Source organism: Oryzias melastigma, linkage group LG19 (genome assembly GCF_002922805.2).
Source record: "Oryzias melastigma strain HK-1 linkage group LG19, ASM292280v2, whole genome shotgun sequence".
Taxonomy (NCBI): Eukaryota; Metazoa; Chordata; class Actinopteri; order Beloniformes; family Adrianichthyidae; genus Oryzias; species Oryzias melastigma.
In genome coordinates this window covers 19082485-19100505 of record NC_050530.1, presented here as the reverse complement: position 1 = coordinate 19100505, position 18021 = coordinate 19082485, and the positions used below count along the sequence as shown (strand labels likewise).

Genomic DNA, 18021 nt, shown 5'->3' with positions numbered 1-18021 from the left:
CATTCAGATGTTTTCAGGTGAGCTGAACTGCAGACTGAAGTCAAAGTGCTAAACACCTCTGGGAAATCCTTCAAGACTGTTGGAAAACTCTTGTAGGTGAACACCTCTTGAAGCTCATCAAGAAAGCATCAAAGCAATAATCAGAGCAAAGGGTGGCTCTTTTCAAGAGACTAGATTATCAAACATGATTTCAATGATTTCACCTTTTTTGGTTTGGAAAATTAATCCACATGTTCATTCATAGTTTGAGGCTTTAGTAAAAAATTACAATGTCCGGGGTCATGAATTAGAAAAAATGCATTGAATGAGAAGATGTGTCGACATTTTTGGCCTGTACTGTCTGATTATATATTTTTATATATAGACAGAATACACATGCACTGAACTGAGGCTTTAAAGTCGTAGCACAGTACTGCTGGGTTGTGGTGAAATAAAAAAAAAAAGTTCTATTTGTGCTGTCAAACATGACTTTCAACGCCACAGTTGCTGGGTGGAGCACAGCTGTGATTGACTGAAGACCCTCAACTAGCTGTTTCTCATTTAATGCTGCAAACGAAAAAAAATGACAACCGGAAGTCGCTATTTCTTTTCGTTGAATCGAAGGCTAACTTCACTGCTGTACCGGAAGTGGAAAGTGGCTGGGGGCGGAGCGCTCGCGCTCCAACGTTCTTTCAGCTAACTCACGCTGAGGAAGGTCAGCTGAAAACAAACCCATGTTTCTGTTTCTGCTGCTCTTCAGGTTCTGTGACGTGAATCTTCTGATCTAAAGTCCTGCAGTAATGAAGCCACACAAGCTCTCCACGGCGAAACGGCTTACTAAACCGGTTCTGTTCGGGAGCATCATTGTTGGACTTGCTACTGTTTACATGAACAGGTGATTTATTTTTTGTGGTTTTGTAAACAAGTATGGGGGCTATAATGCAATTATGGACGTATTTATATATTCAGAATATTTCTAATGTATTGTTTCAATACAGATTATGAGTCCAGTGTTTTTTCTCTTATCCTAAAAAAACAGGATTTTAGTTTTACGTATTGAACTCATTAATGAGATCAATATCTCATTTGTACACAAAGTAAGTGTTTGCTTTGTAACCATTTGGACATTAAATTTAGAAAATTAGATTATCTCTACTTTGTCATTGACTTTTTATATGTCAATGTAATTAATTTAAAAAAATCAAAACCATAACTTCTATTTTAGATTAGTCATTTTTCTGTTTTATGTCACACCTCCTGTTCTGCCTTGGTTGGCGTGCTGCTGCAGAAATTAATAATATAAAATATATATAAAAAACAATTTAAGATGCAGATTCTGCTTTTTAAAGCCAACATTAAAGTGAAGATATGCTGGGTGTCAGGCAATTCTTTCATTTTGAAGCTTACTATGATGTAGGCTATTCAAGCCACAGAAACTTTAACCTTTTATGGCTGATTTTATTATAAGATATTATTCTTTTTTCATTTTGATGTGATTCTAAATTTTTGCAGCTGTCCTGAATTAAATGGTATATTGTGATTTAAACATTCAGCGTAAAGGGTTCAAATATTCAAGTATCTCTCACATGGACACAATTACTAAAATAAAGAGGAGAGGAGTTAATAGAAAAAGAGAAATTGTAATCCTAGAAAAGAACATTATTGGCCCTTTAATACCGTATTCCTAAATCTGTATTATTGTCTATTCTTCCAGAAGAGTTCACCTGTTTTACTTTTTGACTCATCAGGACAGTTGTTAACACTAAACTGTGATGCATTCATATTCACTTTAATTATTTAGCTTTTATAGGAGAGAATTTCCATTTTTAGGAATAAATGAGGCGAGAATTATGTCTGCAGATATTCCAGTTTCTGAGATGAATGCCATCCATCCACCCAGTTTCAGACCAATCCCTTTTAAGGTCAGGGGGTTGCTGGAGCCTATTCCAGCTAGGGCGAAGGCAGGGTACACTCTGAACAGATTGCCAGTCGGTTGCAGGGCCTGAGATGAATGTTTTATAGAGAATAAAGTGTGTACTCTGAAATATCCAACATTTCTGGTTTAAAACAGCTTAAGTTGATGTCCTGTGTCTGGGTTTTTCTGTATCCCACAGACACAAGTTCTTTACAGATGTAGAAGAGCTTCGAGCCCAGGAGCGCGCTCGCAATGACGCCAAGAGGATGGAGGTCATGGAGAGGCGGCAGAGACAGAAAGAGGAGCTGGCTGAGAAGAAGAAACTTCAAGGAGGTGACTGAACAAAACTCCGGAAGTGGACTAAAGGCCTCCACGCAGGGATTTAAATCCAACAGACATCCAGAAGAAAGTCTCAGGAAGAGGCCTTCAAAAACTCTTCTCTTTGGGGCTTTGTGAAGTCACCTCAGCAGGAAATGTTGTGCAACAAGCCAGACTCTTTGTACTCCAATCAACACATTTGTGCCCCCACATGTACTTTTTATTTGTTTTGTTTTTTGTTACCAGTTAATTATGAATTGAAATCATGCAGTGGAATATATTTCTAGGTAACAGGATATTAAACAACAAAATCTGATTGTTCTGACAGAGTGAACCCTTTCATTTAATTTATAAAAGATATTGCTATATGTATAAAATGTGTTTTTCATCCTCAAACTTAAATATTTTGACCTAGAATGCTCAAAAATGTGAAATTGCAGCCATAATAATAAAAAAATGAATTCTTTGTCAAAAATAATAAAGCAGTTGTATTTTTTCACACTGTTATTTTCAGAGTAATATATTCAAAGAACTACTTAAAATAAACTCTTATTTTGGGAATTACAGTTTGAAAGAGTAATAATTTACTAAACTTTTGTCAAAAAATTCTCTTCAGGAACACTTTGAATAAAAGTGGATCATTAGAAGTAAATTTACCAGAAACTGAAGCATCCAGTAAAAATCTAGAAGTTTGTGCACATCAGCATACTCTGCTAAAAAAGTCATCCTCAGACAAAGCTTAAAACACAAAATTAATCTTAAAAACAACTTTTTCCTGAATTGAGTTAGTGATTTTAAATCTATATCTATAAAATTTTGGGTAATATATTTGTCCCTGGCCTTTGTTTTCATGTAGAAACATATTTACATAAAAAATGTTTTCTTTATATTTTAGCTGCATGCTGAAGGGGGAAATGGCTCCATCTGCTGGACACTTTGCAAATTGAACCAGAGTAGTCTGTCGAATGGAAAAGCATTTTTTCTTATTTTAAAATACGATCAAAAGTTTAACTTATCAATGGGGTGTGTTCAGTCTCCAAGTTAAAATAAACATTTATAGTGCATTTTTATGATTTTAGGCACATTTAATGAGCTAAGATGATAATTACGCAACTTTTAAAAATGTTTAAACTCTTAAAAAAAAGTCTTGCAAATTCATGAAAACAGATAAAGTATCAGGAAAAAAAAAATCAAAATTAAATGACAAAAATGTCCTCAAGACTTTCTAAGAATCTTCTGAAATAAAAAAAAAAAACCAAAACACTGACAGTATAAATACATCTTTTATTAGTACATGCTTAAAGAAATCTAAAATAAATAAACATTATGAATAGTAATAAACAGGTGATATTGCACGAATGTAAAACATTCAAACAAACAAGAATTAAAGTTCACATGAAGTGAAAGTGCTTCATTTTAGGAACCTACTATAAACGGTTATCGACTGAATGAAAAGTTGGATAAAACCATGAATGTAAATGTAGAAAAAAATGCTGGTTAACAGGTTTGAACACTACAACAGCTCCACTCCACTGGTGATTCAAAGTCAAGTTAAATGTAGGTCCAGCATTTATGCTCGAGGTGGTGGTTTTGAACATTTGAGGAGTTCAGCTCGCACATTTCTGAACAGGTGACGGAGAAACAGGTCATGTGACTCCAGGTAAATCCCGGCAGCAGTATGGATGTCTCCCTGTTAAAAACTCTTTACTCTGCAGAAGGTAAAGTGGTGTTATTGCTAAATGATAGATACATTTGTGGGAAAAGTGTATTAATACACACAAAATAATCAATTTTTAACGGTTTCATTGATATTTCTAACACTATTTGCATAATTTTTTCCTTTTTCTGAGAAACATGAGTCACCCGGGAGTAGGAAGAGACGGATGTTGAGTCTTTGCACCAGTGAGTGAGCAAACAGCGTAAACACAATATTTACACACGGACGATGGGTATACTGCAGATACGAAGCACAAGTGCCGAGTCAGAACCACAGACACAACATGGAGGAGACGCAGCGACAGAGATGGACAGGTGAGGCCTTCGTGCTCGCTCTCTGCTCCCTCTTTAGACGATCACACGGCCAGGGGCACCAAGCCGGCAGACGAGGAGACGGGAGGTGCAGTGACGGCTGCCATGGCGCCCGGTTTTAGCCCGTTCACGGCCGTGCTGGAAAACAACCAACAGGAAAACCATAAAACCAAATCTTTTGTCAAAGAAATGCTCCTAGAATTCATTGTTTCCAGAGCTGAAAATGATGCTAACACAAAAAATGTGTATAATTGTATAAATATACTGTGATTTCAAACACAATAATTGAACTCTTATGTATGAATCCTGATTTTAGTGGGTTTGACAATGACACCCACCTCTGAATAATCTCTTTTTTGTTGAAATATTAGATTCACATTGCATTTTATCTACCCTATTTGTTTATAGCATTTATTTATAATATCTTATAATTAATTAATAGTATAAAAAACGTAACTTGTGTTTTATGTAAAACTTATTATCTTTTATTTTTTCCGTTAAAAAATTAAAATAAATGTATAAATGCACTGACATAATTTACAAGAGCCTTTCTGTAAGGAGTTTTCACAACAAAAACTGTAAAAACATTTTTATGTATCACTGACTGATGTGATAAACTGCACTTATATACATATATAAAATGTTTATATATATGGAGACCACTTTGATTCAAAATGATATTTAATAAAGAAATATTCAGAAATTCAATTTTAATCTCAATTTCTTGATATACTGTACGTCTCCCATCATGAGAAAAATGTTACAAGAACATGTTAAAGACCGACAAAACAGGATTTTTATTGGAATAAGTCTCTAAGTTTAGTTCCTTTTTTGATCATGTTTGGTTTAATTTTTCTCCAGTTTCCATGTCCACAAGGTGGCAGAAACACACCTGTGAGTTGTGTTATTCCCTAACAACAGTCAGCATGTGTTAAACACTAATGACTCATAAGAATCTCAAAAACTACATTTTTTTTTTGTCAGATAATCGAGTCAAAACTCTCTACACACAACTTGCATTTTAAACCAGTGAGTTCACGTATTAATTAAAAGTGTCAAATTTCAAAACGGCACATAAATCACAGTAATTTATTTGTTTGACAAAAGCTTCATGTTTTCACTCCCTACTCTCACTCATTCCTCCCGATAAGCATTCGTCAGCAGAGCACTGACCCGGGGTCAGTCAAGGTCACGCTGATCTCATGCAGCAGCAGCTGATGCACAACTGCAGGCTAAAAAAGGAGCAGAATGTGGGAAATGTGGACGAGTGGGTCCGGCAGGTTCTGCTGATTTGTGGTCAGTTATGATGGGATTGTATTGTGGAATTTCCCTTCAAGCTCTTAGTGAGTCAGCAGCGCAAAAACGACAACAGTTTAAAGAATCTGACTCAATGTCCAAGTTGTGAATTTAAAGTTTATATTTACAACAATAAAGTTAAAACTTTTACTCAATGTAGTGTATAAACTACTGTCAAAGTCAGGCTAATACACCATGAATGCATCTGTAGCTTCACAGTTAAAACAGCTAAAGGGTGAAAACAGACAATAATCTAATTAAAGATAAAAAAAAAAGTGTATTCATGTGTTTGAAAGGGCTCGGGTTTGTGACGCATCAAAAGTCTCATTTGCAGGTGTTTTCACTTACAGACAAATAGATCCATGAACCTCTTTGTTTTCCTCATCTGAGCTGAAATCTAGATCAAAACTGTTCAACTGGAAAGATCCAACATTGTCACCATTTTTTGTTGCTACGCTAACGTTAGCTTGGGGTTGTGAGGAGGTGTAAGCTAGCAGAAGAGAGTGTAAACAAAGGAATGAGGGAATATTATTGTTGGTTTACCGTCCCACCCAAAACCCATTTTGGATTAACTCTGCAAAGAATGTCTTGAAAAAACAACAAATGTTTTTTTTATTTTTGCTAATAATTGCATAATCATAATAGTGGTTCATCATAACCATGAACCACAACAATCTTTTGTAGACCAGAGGTCTGCAAACTGTCAACATGTGGCTCTTTTATCTCTCCAGGGTGGCTCTCTGGCTAAAGAAAAAAAATAATAGTAATTTTATAGTAAGAATTTCTTTATTAGCATTAATTGTGTAAATTCTTTAAAGCATTCCCATGCTATTAATCAACCAACAAGCTATTTTTTTTTTTTTTTTGGCTAATTTGGCCTCTACTGAGTTTTTTTTAATGCTAATTTGAAGTTTAGCTAATATTTTAGTAATATGCTCACATTTTTGGCTAATTTGTTATCTACTGGGGTTTCAGGTTAATTTAGAGTTTACCTTCTATGTTAGCAACGCATGCTACCATTTTTTGGCTAATTTAGTTTACTGAGGAATTTTAGGCTACTTTGCAGTTTAGCTAGTAATTATGCAACAAGCTAGCTTTTTGGCTAATTTGGCATCTACTAAGGTAAAGGGTAAATAAAAACATAAAAAAATCCCATTGTGAAAGATGCTAGTTTCTTTTTATATTTTTGCTTTTGTTGTTTCCATAAACAGACATAATTCATATTTATTAAAAAAAAAAAAAAAACAAGACGCTTTGATGGTTTTGATCAATAGAAAATGAGCCCAAATGTCTCTTTTACTGTTAAAAGTTGCCGACCTTTGTACTAGAATAAACATTTAGAAAATCTAATCCCATCTACGATTATTATAACGGTCAACATGCATCTGCAGTGAAAGAGTTAAAGGAAATGTATGAATTAATTTTGCCAAACACCACCAGTCCCAACGTTTTCTGACAACAAAGATTGCACTTCAATGTTAAGAAAAGCAGAAGACTTTTAGAAATGAAGGGTTAGATCTAGAGCAAAACCACCTCCGATCAGCTATGAGTTAGGAAGCTTAAGCTCCACTCCACCACAGCTCTGATGATTTCTATGAGATGAAAGAAAACGGTTAAATTGAGTTTCAACACTACAAACAGGCGATTACCCAGAATGAATGCTGGGAATGTGACAGTCTCAGTCCTGCTGGGATAAAAATGCACATCTCAGATTTTCTTTTTCCCTCTCTGGTCACGCGGTTTGGTAAAACAACCACAACAACAGCTTTGTACCTTTGGCTACAATAATATCTTTGAGTTTTACTCACGCCTTGTCAAAATAAGAGGTGTGCAGTGCTTGTGAGTAGATGGCTGTGTTTGCGTTCAGCACGTTGCCGTTGTCGAGCGTGTACGACTTCCTGGATTTCTGATCCTTGGCAAAGTTCCTGCATGCGGCCAGCTTGGACTCGAGCGCCTGGAAAAAAGAAAAAAAAACATTAGCATTCTGCCTCAAAATGAAAGAAAAATCTGACAACAGGAGGAAAAAGGACGGACATACCCCAACTTTACGCAGTAAATCGCTGACAATATTGAGGGCTGATATTCTGGCCGACGGTGTCAGAGGGGAATTACTGCCGTAGCCATTGGATAACACTGAAAAGAAAAAAATATGCTTTTATTTTGAAATAAAATGATAAAAAAGCTGCCCAAATAGTTCCAAATTTTTTGGTAGGTTTTTTTTGGTCTGTAATGCTTTTAAACATATTTTCCTCTTACTGAAGTTATTAAAAGAGTTAGTCATTTAATCCCCGACTATATTGTTTCCTAACTTAATCAAATCTGTTCAGTAATTTTGTATTCAGTATTGTATCCAGATTTTATTATCTTTTAACTTATATGTCATTTGTACATTTTTATTGTTCTTAGTGTTTTACTGTGACATCATGGCCAGGAAACCAAAGATGAAAACTAGGCTTTTGGCTAATTCTAGCTTTTTTAAAATTTGTTTTGTCTTGTTTTATTAAGTGGTTTTCTTTTAAATTGCACTGTCCCCTTTCAAATAAATAAATCTGATAACTTGATTTTTTTTTTATTGTACTGTACCAAAGAATTAATCAGTAATACATGTCTGCTTCCTATTAAATCATGACAAAAACTATGTAACAGATTAAAAACGTAAAATTGAATATAAAATTTTGCAAAATACAAATTTTGTTTTTTAGATCCTGGAGGGCAAAATTGATAATTTTCACATCCTTTGTGAGTCACTCAATGAAAGATGATTATCAAAGCATAAAGAAATGCTCAGAGAGGGGGAGGAGCTACCTGTTGGCGTGTTGGCGAAGGCGTTTTCCAGACCTTTGCTCAGCGGGGTTGCAGGCAAGGAAAGCGACGCCTGCACGGCGGAGTCCATCTTCACGTTGTCCTGAGTGGGCGAACTGGGAGCAGACATCCTGCTAACGTCTGCCTGCCTCTCTCGCACAGCCAGCTCCTGTCTCAAATCTTAAAAGAGATCCAATTAATGCAAAGATAAGAACCTTAAAAAAAAAAGAAAACTGCAGGAATTCAGATTTTAAATCGATCAAATAGTTGTGCTAATGAGCTTTGCTGTGACTGACAGTGCAGCTCTTGTAGTCAATAATCACCTCTGGCTTCATCCTTTAATCTTTGCACAGAGACCATGAGCGACTCCTTCTCATCCAGCTCGCTTTCCAGGAAGGCGTTCCGCTCGATGGTTTGGTTCAGGCGCTGCTCGAAGTTCTCCAGGGACACAATGGTGGCTCTGAGAAAAGCACCTAATTAATTCTGTGCTAATATCCCAAGAGACCAATTGATCAACTGATGTAGATTTAAAGCGTCTATAATTCAACATTTCAATCACTTAAACACAAATATTAGCACACATCTGAAGCGCACACACCTCTTGGCTCTCTCCAAGTCGTCGTTGGACTGTTCCAGCTCTCGGACGTATTTGTGAAGCTGCTCCTTGATGCTGCGCATTTGACCCAGGTCGTCTTCCAGTAGTGTGATCTGCTTGTAGCTCTGAGAGTACTGCTGCTCCAGCTTCTCCTGAGGAGAACGGGATCAATGTTAGGACAATTACCCAAGAATTTAACCCTTTAACGCTGGAGGGATCGCCGGTGATGCTGAAACACAACATCTTTAACATATTGTTACTTTTTAGCCGTGAACACGATAATTCCAGTAGATTTTGAAGGAGAAAAGCGGCTCATGCTGCTTTTCTCCTTCAAAATCTACTGGAATTATCGTGTTAACAATTAAAATATTACAGTAAATCAAAGAACATAAACACTGAAGCTCCAGTGTTAAATGTAAAAATCAGAAAAAGCACACACATCCTCATCTTTTTTCCTCTTTCCACGTCTGCAGCACTCATCAAGAGTGACCTACATTTCCATGCGCTCTGTGACAATTAGCCCAGTAAACGCTACACGCTCGTCTGTGAGTCTGACCCATATCTGCTGCTGCTGCTGCAGTGGAGCATGAACAAACTGAAAGGAAAAGAGCAGTCAGCTCTGACTCGCTTTCATGTCACATTCTATTTTTACCAAGAAAATAAACAACCACATTCATTTTCTGAACGTGTTTCATGCTCTGCAGTCACAGAGGTGTGCTCTGCAGATTTACACTTTGCACAGAACAAACTATACAAGTCTTTCAGGAAATTAATTATATTCTGGGATAATATGCATTTTAAAACACCAATCTTCCTTTTTCGTCATATTTGAACAGTCACTTTACTCTATCTTAGTTCACAGTGACATCCCGAACCGTGCTGCCCACTGGGAGTTTAAGGATTGTATCGATCACGTGTCAAAGTCAAGACCTGGGGGCCAGATCCGGCCCTCTGGTTGATTATATCCGGCCATCCAGATCATTTTATTTTATTCTTATTAATGGCCTGATGTTATTTTGAGCTCATTTCTAACTTGTGGAGGTAAAATATTGAACGTTATTTATTGTTTAAGTTGATTTATTCTGGAATAATATTCCTGCCTTTTTATTATTCATATTTATGTTAAAAAGTTACAGTTTTAAAAATTGGCATTCTGCTGACCTTTTGGACTAAGGTTTTTTTAGGCTAATTTGGAGTTTAGCTAATATTTCAGCTACATGCAAGCAGTTTTGGCTAATTTAAGCTTTTTCCCGTTTTTTTAGGCTAATTTTTTCAGCTATATGTTTTGGCTAATTTGGCATTTAGCTAATATTTTAGCTGGCTATCAGCTTCAGTATTTTTAGCTATTTAATTTCAGCATCTTCGGCTATCAGCCCTAACATCTTCAGGGGCCAAATTCAGCTTACAGCATTCACACTAACATTATCACAGGTTATGCTATATATCTAGTTCAAATTACGGTTTTAAAGTTTTAAAAATTAATTAATTCAATGAATGTTTATCCTGTTTGGCTCGCGATCTAAGGTGTTTTTCGTATTTTTGCCCCTTGTGCGGTTGAGTTTGACATCTTTTTCTTTATGTTGCATCATTGAGGGTAAAAAGGTAACAGATCACCAATACGTAGCTAGTTTTGAATAATTTCGTTCACTTAATGTACTTCAGCACACATGCCCTCTTATGGGGTAAATTAGAGGCATCTGGAGAGATTTGTTTTCAGCTGAAGTACTGAGTTCATGCACGTGTAGAAAGAACATGAAAACCACAGAGAGGCTCGAGCTGGATGTGAATTGAATCAACATAGATAATTATAAAATAGTTTCAAAATAAGATAAATCAATACTAATTAAAATTGGAAAATACCGTTAGCATTGAGACCTGGTAGATTTATTCGACTACAATGTAAAAACAACGACTCCATAATGTCAGAAAAAAAAAGATCAACCATCATTACAGTCCAATGTGTGGGAACACTGAATTTTACAAACACATGTGACTATACAGTGGAATATTTGAATAATTATTGCTGTCATGCGATTAATTTTGGTGCGATTGATTAATCGTTGCTTGTAATTAGTCTGATTAATCCATTTAATCACAATAGTTTTTAACCCAATTACTGCTGTGAAAAGCCTCATATTAAGGTAATTTATAATTAAATTTGTGACATTGAGGCGCCGTAAGAGCTCAAAATAAATCTAACAAAGGTGGTTTTAAGAGTTTGTTTTTGTTATAAAACTTTCAACCTTTACTTTGACACCACTGAGGATTTTTTTTAATCTTGAACAATTAAAAAGGAAAAAGGGGGAAAAAAAACCCTTTTCTGAGCAAACTACAAAAAAATGACCTCCGACTTTATATTAATCCCATGGTGATATGACTTATTCCACAGTTTACCTCTACATCAAGACAGTAGAAAAGACATGAGAGGCATTTTATAGTTTAATAATAAGCCTAATTTAAGCTATTTGGGAGAATTTTATCATTTTAAAGACTGGGATGAAGCAGAAATAAAATAGAGAAGAGAATCTAAGAAGGAAGAAATTAAACATTGCAGAGGAATTCAACTATTTAAACTTTGTTTTTGCTTTTTTTTTTACTTTAGCTTTATCATCTGGACAAAAACAAGCACTAAGAGGTAGACTTTACCGCTGAAATTATGATTTTTTTTTAACTTCTCATGACGATCACTTTTTGAGTGCTGCAAACAGCTGTGACCTCAGTCGGTGTGACGGCCCGTGAGTCAGGTGACCCTCCTGAAGCAGGTCGGAGCTGTTTGCAGCTGTCGCACTTTTTAAAAACGGAGCATGAGCAGAGAATGGTTGGTGCGTGCCGCGCGGAAGATGTTACCATGACAATGCGACACACTGTGTTTGAAAAAGTCAGCTTTTTTAAAAAATAAATACATAAAAAATAGTCTTAAAAATATAACAAGACTGAAGTAGCCAACACTAACACGGAAGTAACCATCTGATGCAAAAAAATGAGATTATTACAATAAAAAAAAATAATGCACTAAAATGCCTTTAATTAGTTAATTGCAATAACACAATGAAGTGACAGCAATACAAATAATGTTCCCTTTGTATTATTTTAATGTGAAAAAACAACAACAGGCTGAACTTTATCAAACTAAAATGTGAATGGATTTGACAATAATCCTTGTATATTTGTTTGTACGCATATTTAATGTATTTTCTTGAAAGAAATACAAGGAATCTGGAAAACTTTACCTGCACTGTTCAGAACCAGGTATTGATGTGCTGGATCGATTTTAGATCAGTAAATCGGATTGTCAACCACAGATTAGGATGTGAATAGTTGGTAAAATGAATAGCTACACCACTAATAATTTTTCTATAGATCCAAACTGTTTAATAGATTTACTTTTTGACAAACTGGAATTTTTTCTGTGATGTTTGTTTCTAAGGTTTTTGGAAAAGATCAGTCCCTTTGTATTCATCTCTTAAAAAGCTGTTAAACACAGATTCTATGTCCTCGTTTAATGCGAAGCAGAATCACCAAGATCCTTTTAGGGTTTTAATTCTCAGTATTTCCACATGATAATTAAAAGAATGGTTTAAAAACCAACAACAACAAAAAAGCCAGGTTTATAAAGGTGAAAACAGGAACATCTGATAAGTCAGTAAAGCCATACTAGTATAAAGTCAGTGGTGAAATTAGAAATTAGATTCCTTATAAAAATATGAACTACCATTATATAATGCTGGAGATTTTTGAGTGATCTTGGGGGCTGTGTCTGCTACGTCCTCCAGACGGACGTCAGCAGGGCCCCACCCTGGAGAGAAACCTGAGGGAGGGGCTTGCAGATGAGCGGTGGCTGGGCTTCCCACGGGACCCGGCCAAGGTCAACTCAAAAGACTAAGTGGGATCGCTTTCTCTTAGGCCCGGGAGGAGGGCCCACAAGGGGCTGGGGGCCGTGGGATTCGGGCGGCAGTCAGGTGCAGGCGGAGCCTCAACGGCCCGATCTGCAGAAGGAGACTTTACCCAGAGGGATATGGAGTATCACCTCTGTGAGTTTGTACAGGAGACAGTAATCCTTTGTCACAAGTTCTTTACATGATTTTCATGCACAGAATTTCAATGTGCCCCACGGGGCTGAAGAGAGTCTGGATAGTGGATAACAGGATATTTTCCTGGCTTTTTGCAGATGTTTTGCTGGCTTTATTGAACTAAATGGTGAACACTTATAAAGCACTTTCTATCTTTGTTCAGTTCCAGTTCTATAGTTGAATCAACTAAAACTGCAAAAAAGAATACACCTATGTTGATTAACCTTAAAAAATAGGAAAAAGTAATTCACTATTTATAGTTTCTTCATAAAAAAGTAGAAAACACATTATCACAGATGTATTGTTATGCCAAGAGGTAGAAAACTTTAAAAATCTCTGCTTTTATCCTTGACTTCCTGCCTTACCTTCAGTGTCTCCACCTCATTCTTGAGTCTTTGGTTCTCAGAGTGCAGGTCTTTGATGCGATGCTCAGCCTGGCTCAGCTGAGCCTCCAGCTCGGCCTCCAGCTCCCGGCTTCCCTCCTGAAACTCCAGCAGCTCCTCCTGCGCCTCCTCACAGCTGCAGAAAAACAGGAGTCATTAGACAACTTTAGACAGAAGGAGGTCAGAGAAAAAAAGAACAGCAGGTGGAAGCATTCATCAACTTAGCTGAAGATCATTCTGCTTTTTAACTTAAATTTTTTATACTTATGTGAATAGACGCTCTGACCTACATACCATTCTCTGAAATGCAGTTTGTGTTCTGAACTCTGATTATTAATGATCTAAATTCAGCAAAAAAAGGAGGTCACATTATTACTAATTAAAAATTATGACTTTTGTAGGATGCACAGGCTGATTATTACTTTGGAAAACTGATAAATGAAGGCAGTATTTTTTTAGATTATTTTATTTCTGAGATGTTATTTGCAGGAAAATAAAAAAAATAAGATCATGAATACAGAAGTATTGTTCATTGACCTGTCAGTCACTTCCACCTATGTTTTTAAAACAAAATGATACATCTTGTTTTCTTTGGCTTATCTTAACGTTTTTGAATAGCAAATAGTAAAAAAAAAAAAGAACAGTAATGTTAACATACTTAATAAAAAAAACATTTTCACAACCAACGCATAAGTGAAAAAGCTAAAAAAACTAAACCTGCAATTCCAGAAACAAAGTTACAGTATTTTGCAAAAGTTTTTTTCAGTTAAAGCAACTTGCAGACAAATTGCAGCTAAGTTAGTATAATGCAATTAGAGGAGAAAACACTCCAACAAAAGAGGCTATTCTTTGCAGTTTCTGCTTTTACGTGAAGCTTCTTCATATAGAGATTATTGCATAACTGAATACCAATCTGATTATGTACGTTTTTGGAGCATTAACACAGATTCCTCAGATAACACCTGGAATTTGTTTTGCAGGAAGTTTGCCGTGTTCGGTCGCTTATGTAACGGGGCGTGGGCCTAAACTAGTTTCCTTCAGAGGATCCGTTGTCCTTTTATTCTGGTCAGACAAAAGAATGTCATTGGAACTGCAGGCCGGTTACTGACTGAAGGGAAAAAGGTGTTTGTACTGAGAAGACGACTCATATTTTCTACATTTAAAATAGAGCTACTAAGCTTCTAGTTAATCAGTTAGATATAAATATAGGGCAATGTGTTATTGGGAACAGTTGGAGTGAATTCTTTGCAGATGTGTAAGAAAAATTGAACCATGCAAAATTAAATTAATAAAATGTAAAAAGTTTTAGAAAAAAAATGAGTAAAACATTTACTTCTTAGCATCAAAAGCATGACAAAAACATATTTCTTAGATCCTTTCTTTAGGCTGACAGTTCAGGAGGGATTATTTAGGAGTTTGAAGTTTCTCTTTTTTTATTTTGTTAAGGGTTTAGGGTCAGGACCTGGAGGAAGGGTTTAGGTTAGGGCTTGGAGGCCTTGACTAAAATATGTAAAAGCATCACCCTTTCAGCTTTGGACTTGCATGAATGTAAAATAAGTAATGGCTTAATATAGCCACACTTAAAATATCCACTGTGCTGGTTGGTAGAGTTTTTACATTTACCTCTTAAAATCTGTGCAACCAACAAGATTTAGCCTTAAATGCATTAAAATGTATGTGGCTAATGCAACAATAAGCATCAGCTTGAATTTGATCAGTTTTTGGTCACATATGCGAATAACATCAGCCTTAAGAGTTACATCAAACTAAGCACCTCCGATGTTCAGACTGCTGCAGAATCAACAGTTTAAACACTATTAAAGTTTCATGTTGTGGGTTGTTCCTGACCCGAATGGATTTTGAATGTAAAATTTTGATGTTAAATGAGTTGTATAAATAATTGAGAAAGCAATCCTTTAATATGTTGTCATAATCAACAAAAATACAAGAAAATAAAGTTTAACTTTGAAATAATCAACTCACTAAAGTCTCTGAAGGAACAGGGAGTAAAGGTATCATGTGGTATTTACTTACCCTTTCTTGTACTTGAAGGAAAGAGTCTTCCAGAAGTCAATCTCCTCCTCCTTTGAGGAAAAAGACGGCATCATATCGATATCCATTTCCATGATGAGCAAATCTAAAAGAGGAGAATTAGAAAAGTGGTTAAAACGGCATAAATATATCAGAAAATCTGGTTTAAATTGGCTACAGGAATTCTTAGAGAAACAATAATATACATTTCTTGTTATAGGCATCTTAAGGAAAACACATTTTCATTTAAACTCCCAGAATATTTCTGCAAACCAAGCAAGAAAGATCTTCCTACAATATATATAACAAACTGCTTTGTTAGAAATATAACCCCTTAAAGACCTTATTTAAAAACAAATAACATCACATAGTGCAAGATATAAAAAGTTTATCATTATTAGCTTTTGTAAAAACAAATGCAACTTCTTTTTTTCTACCTCTTGATGCCTCAACTTTTTTCCCAGTGATGAAAAAGATATAATTCGTGCTTTTGACTTAAGGTAGATACTAAATAAATGTAATTTTAAAAAGGTCTGAGGGATATTTGCATAAACAGGTGTCAAGGTGTTAAATAGCTGCAGACTGAAGCATATGGAACAAGGATACATATTTTTCGAAAACATCGACACACAAAACTGGTGATTTTTGTAGCTCTACTACTACTTTTGTATACATGCTCCAACACCACCAAAATAATCATAAATTAAGGCAAATAATAATAATAAAAGATACAAAGGCTGTAATTCTAGGTGATCAAATTTTACTTGGGAATTAAATTAAGCAATTAAGTTAAATATTTAGCTTCCATATAAATGTTTGTTTTATTGTTAAAAAATATCTTTGTTGAAACACTTTTTTAAGAGAATTACCTCATTCTAAATGCTTATTGTCTTTCTCTATTGAGTTTAAGAACAACTAGTTGGCCTAGATACATTTAATTCTGATATTAAATTAATAATTACCTTAAATATAACCACATGAAATGTGGTTTCAGCCGTAATCACTGCCAAATGTGTTTTTTCCTTCCACATTTTTAGCTAAATCCAATTAATTTAACATGAGCGTTTTTAGAAGGTCAATCGTGCATGTCAAATGAAACCTTTCAAAAATGTCAATATGGTGAACACCACATCCATCACAGCATGGGAACAGTCACAACTATGGCCTGGATATCTCTGCCTATAAATCAATAGAATATAACAATAATAAAGATGTAAATATTATAATTTATATTTGTATAATGTTGCTGCGATTTTAAGGAAACATAAATGAGCTCCTGAGAGATTACGCTGCGCTCGGCTGTCAAACTGGGTGTGCATCAGCAATCGATTATTCGGTAATCAGCGATGATGTTCGCAATGTTGTAAAATAAATACGTTATAGAGGACAGGAGCTGATTTAAGATAGAGCCGCACCTGCAGGTGTGTGGTCATAGCATCCGATGGCGGTGTTGGTCATGAGTCCATGGTGCTGCCGCCTCGTCCTCTGCTGTCTGGTGATCTCAGAGGAGCTGAGATCAGCGGGATTTAAAGGGAAACGCACCCGGAGAACGAGCGCGAATCACGGCGGACACTAACCAACACGGACAGGGAGACAAACTCCGAGGGAAAAACATAATTCACGGCAGATGATTCATTTAGAAAGAGAAAATACAATTATTACTAAATAAACAGTCATATTGATATAAATAATATACAAGGGAAATAATACATACACGTTTTGACAAACTCTATTGTTTATTTTGACTCTGAAATAATAATTAAGTTCGGGAATAATTGATTTAAAAAAGGGAAATGAGATTAAAAAAATGACTATATTTTTTAACTATTTTAACCTCAGCAGAATTGCAAAAAATAGCATTTTTTAAATAAAGCTTTCTTAAAAAAAACTCAACAGACACGCCCCCTCACGTCACAGCTTGTTTATTAATGCTTTTACTCCCCCTGCAGGCCTGTTTGTGAAACGCAGCTGACTTAAATTATGGTCAAACATGTTTATAAACAACATTCACAAAAGTATTGGCTTCAAATAATTGTTTTAAACAGATTTCTTTTTTTAATTGATTGACTTTGAAGCTCACCTCACAGCAAGAAGGCTCTGGTTCAAATCCCGGCTGGGTCCTTTCGGTGTTGATGCTCTCTGCATGCATGTGTGGGATTTCTCCTCCCACAGTATAAAAACATGGGTTATTTGGTGATTATAAATTGTTCCTAGGTGTTCATATGAGTGTGCATGTGTGAGAGCATCCCTGTAACACATGGCGACCTGTTCGGTGGGCATTCTGCTTTTCCTAAAGGCAGTTGGTGAGCTCCAGTAGCCCTGTGAACCTGAAAAAGATTCAGGGGATAAAGAGGGTGATTCATGGAAGATTGAGGACACCAGTAACTATAGTTTTTCTGGGAACTATTCAGCAATTATAAACTCTACAAATGTAACATAAATAGGAGAATTTTAAATCCACATTATCCAAATCCAAATTATTTTAATAAATAATATTTCTGAAAAAATATGACTTTACTCAAGTAAAGTAAACGTTTTTTTACAATCCTAGTTGGTTTATGCTTAAAGAGCACTTAGACTAAAACAATTCACAAATCATATTCC

General features: G+C 35.6%; 1 protein-coding gene across 2 annotated transcripts; it reads right to left on the bottom strand.

The window, feature by feature from the left end:
- Positions 1-3476: 3476 nt before the first annotated feature.
- ndel1a (nudE neurodevelopment protein 1-like 1a) lies at positions 3477-16991 on the bottom strand. Of its 2 annotated transcripts, none has more exons than XM_024285610.2 (9): positions 16833-16990; positions 15421-15523; positions 13369-13522; positions 8937-9085; positions 8662-8798; positions 8342-8518; positions 7575-7669; positions 7345-7490; positions 3477-4378 (listed from the first exon to the last, which is right to left on the bottom strand). In XM_024285610.2, the coding sequence occupies exons 1-9, from the start codon at positions 16873-16875 to the stop codon at positions 4285-4287; spliced, it is 1098 nt and encodes a 365-aa protein (XP_024141378.1). In that variant the 5' UTR covers positions 16876-16990; the 3' UTR covers positions 3477-4284. The 2 variants fall into 2 exon arrangements, with proteins under 2 accessions (XP_024141378.1, XP_036072968.1); XM_036217075.1 differs by lacking the exon at positions 3477-4378 and adding an exon at positions 6692-7220 and having other exon boundaries at positions 16833-16991.
- Positions 16992-18021: the final 1030 nt, after the last annotated feature.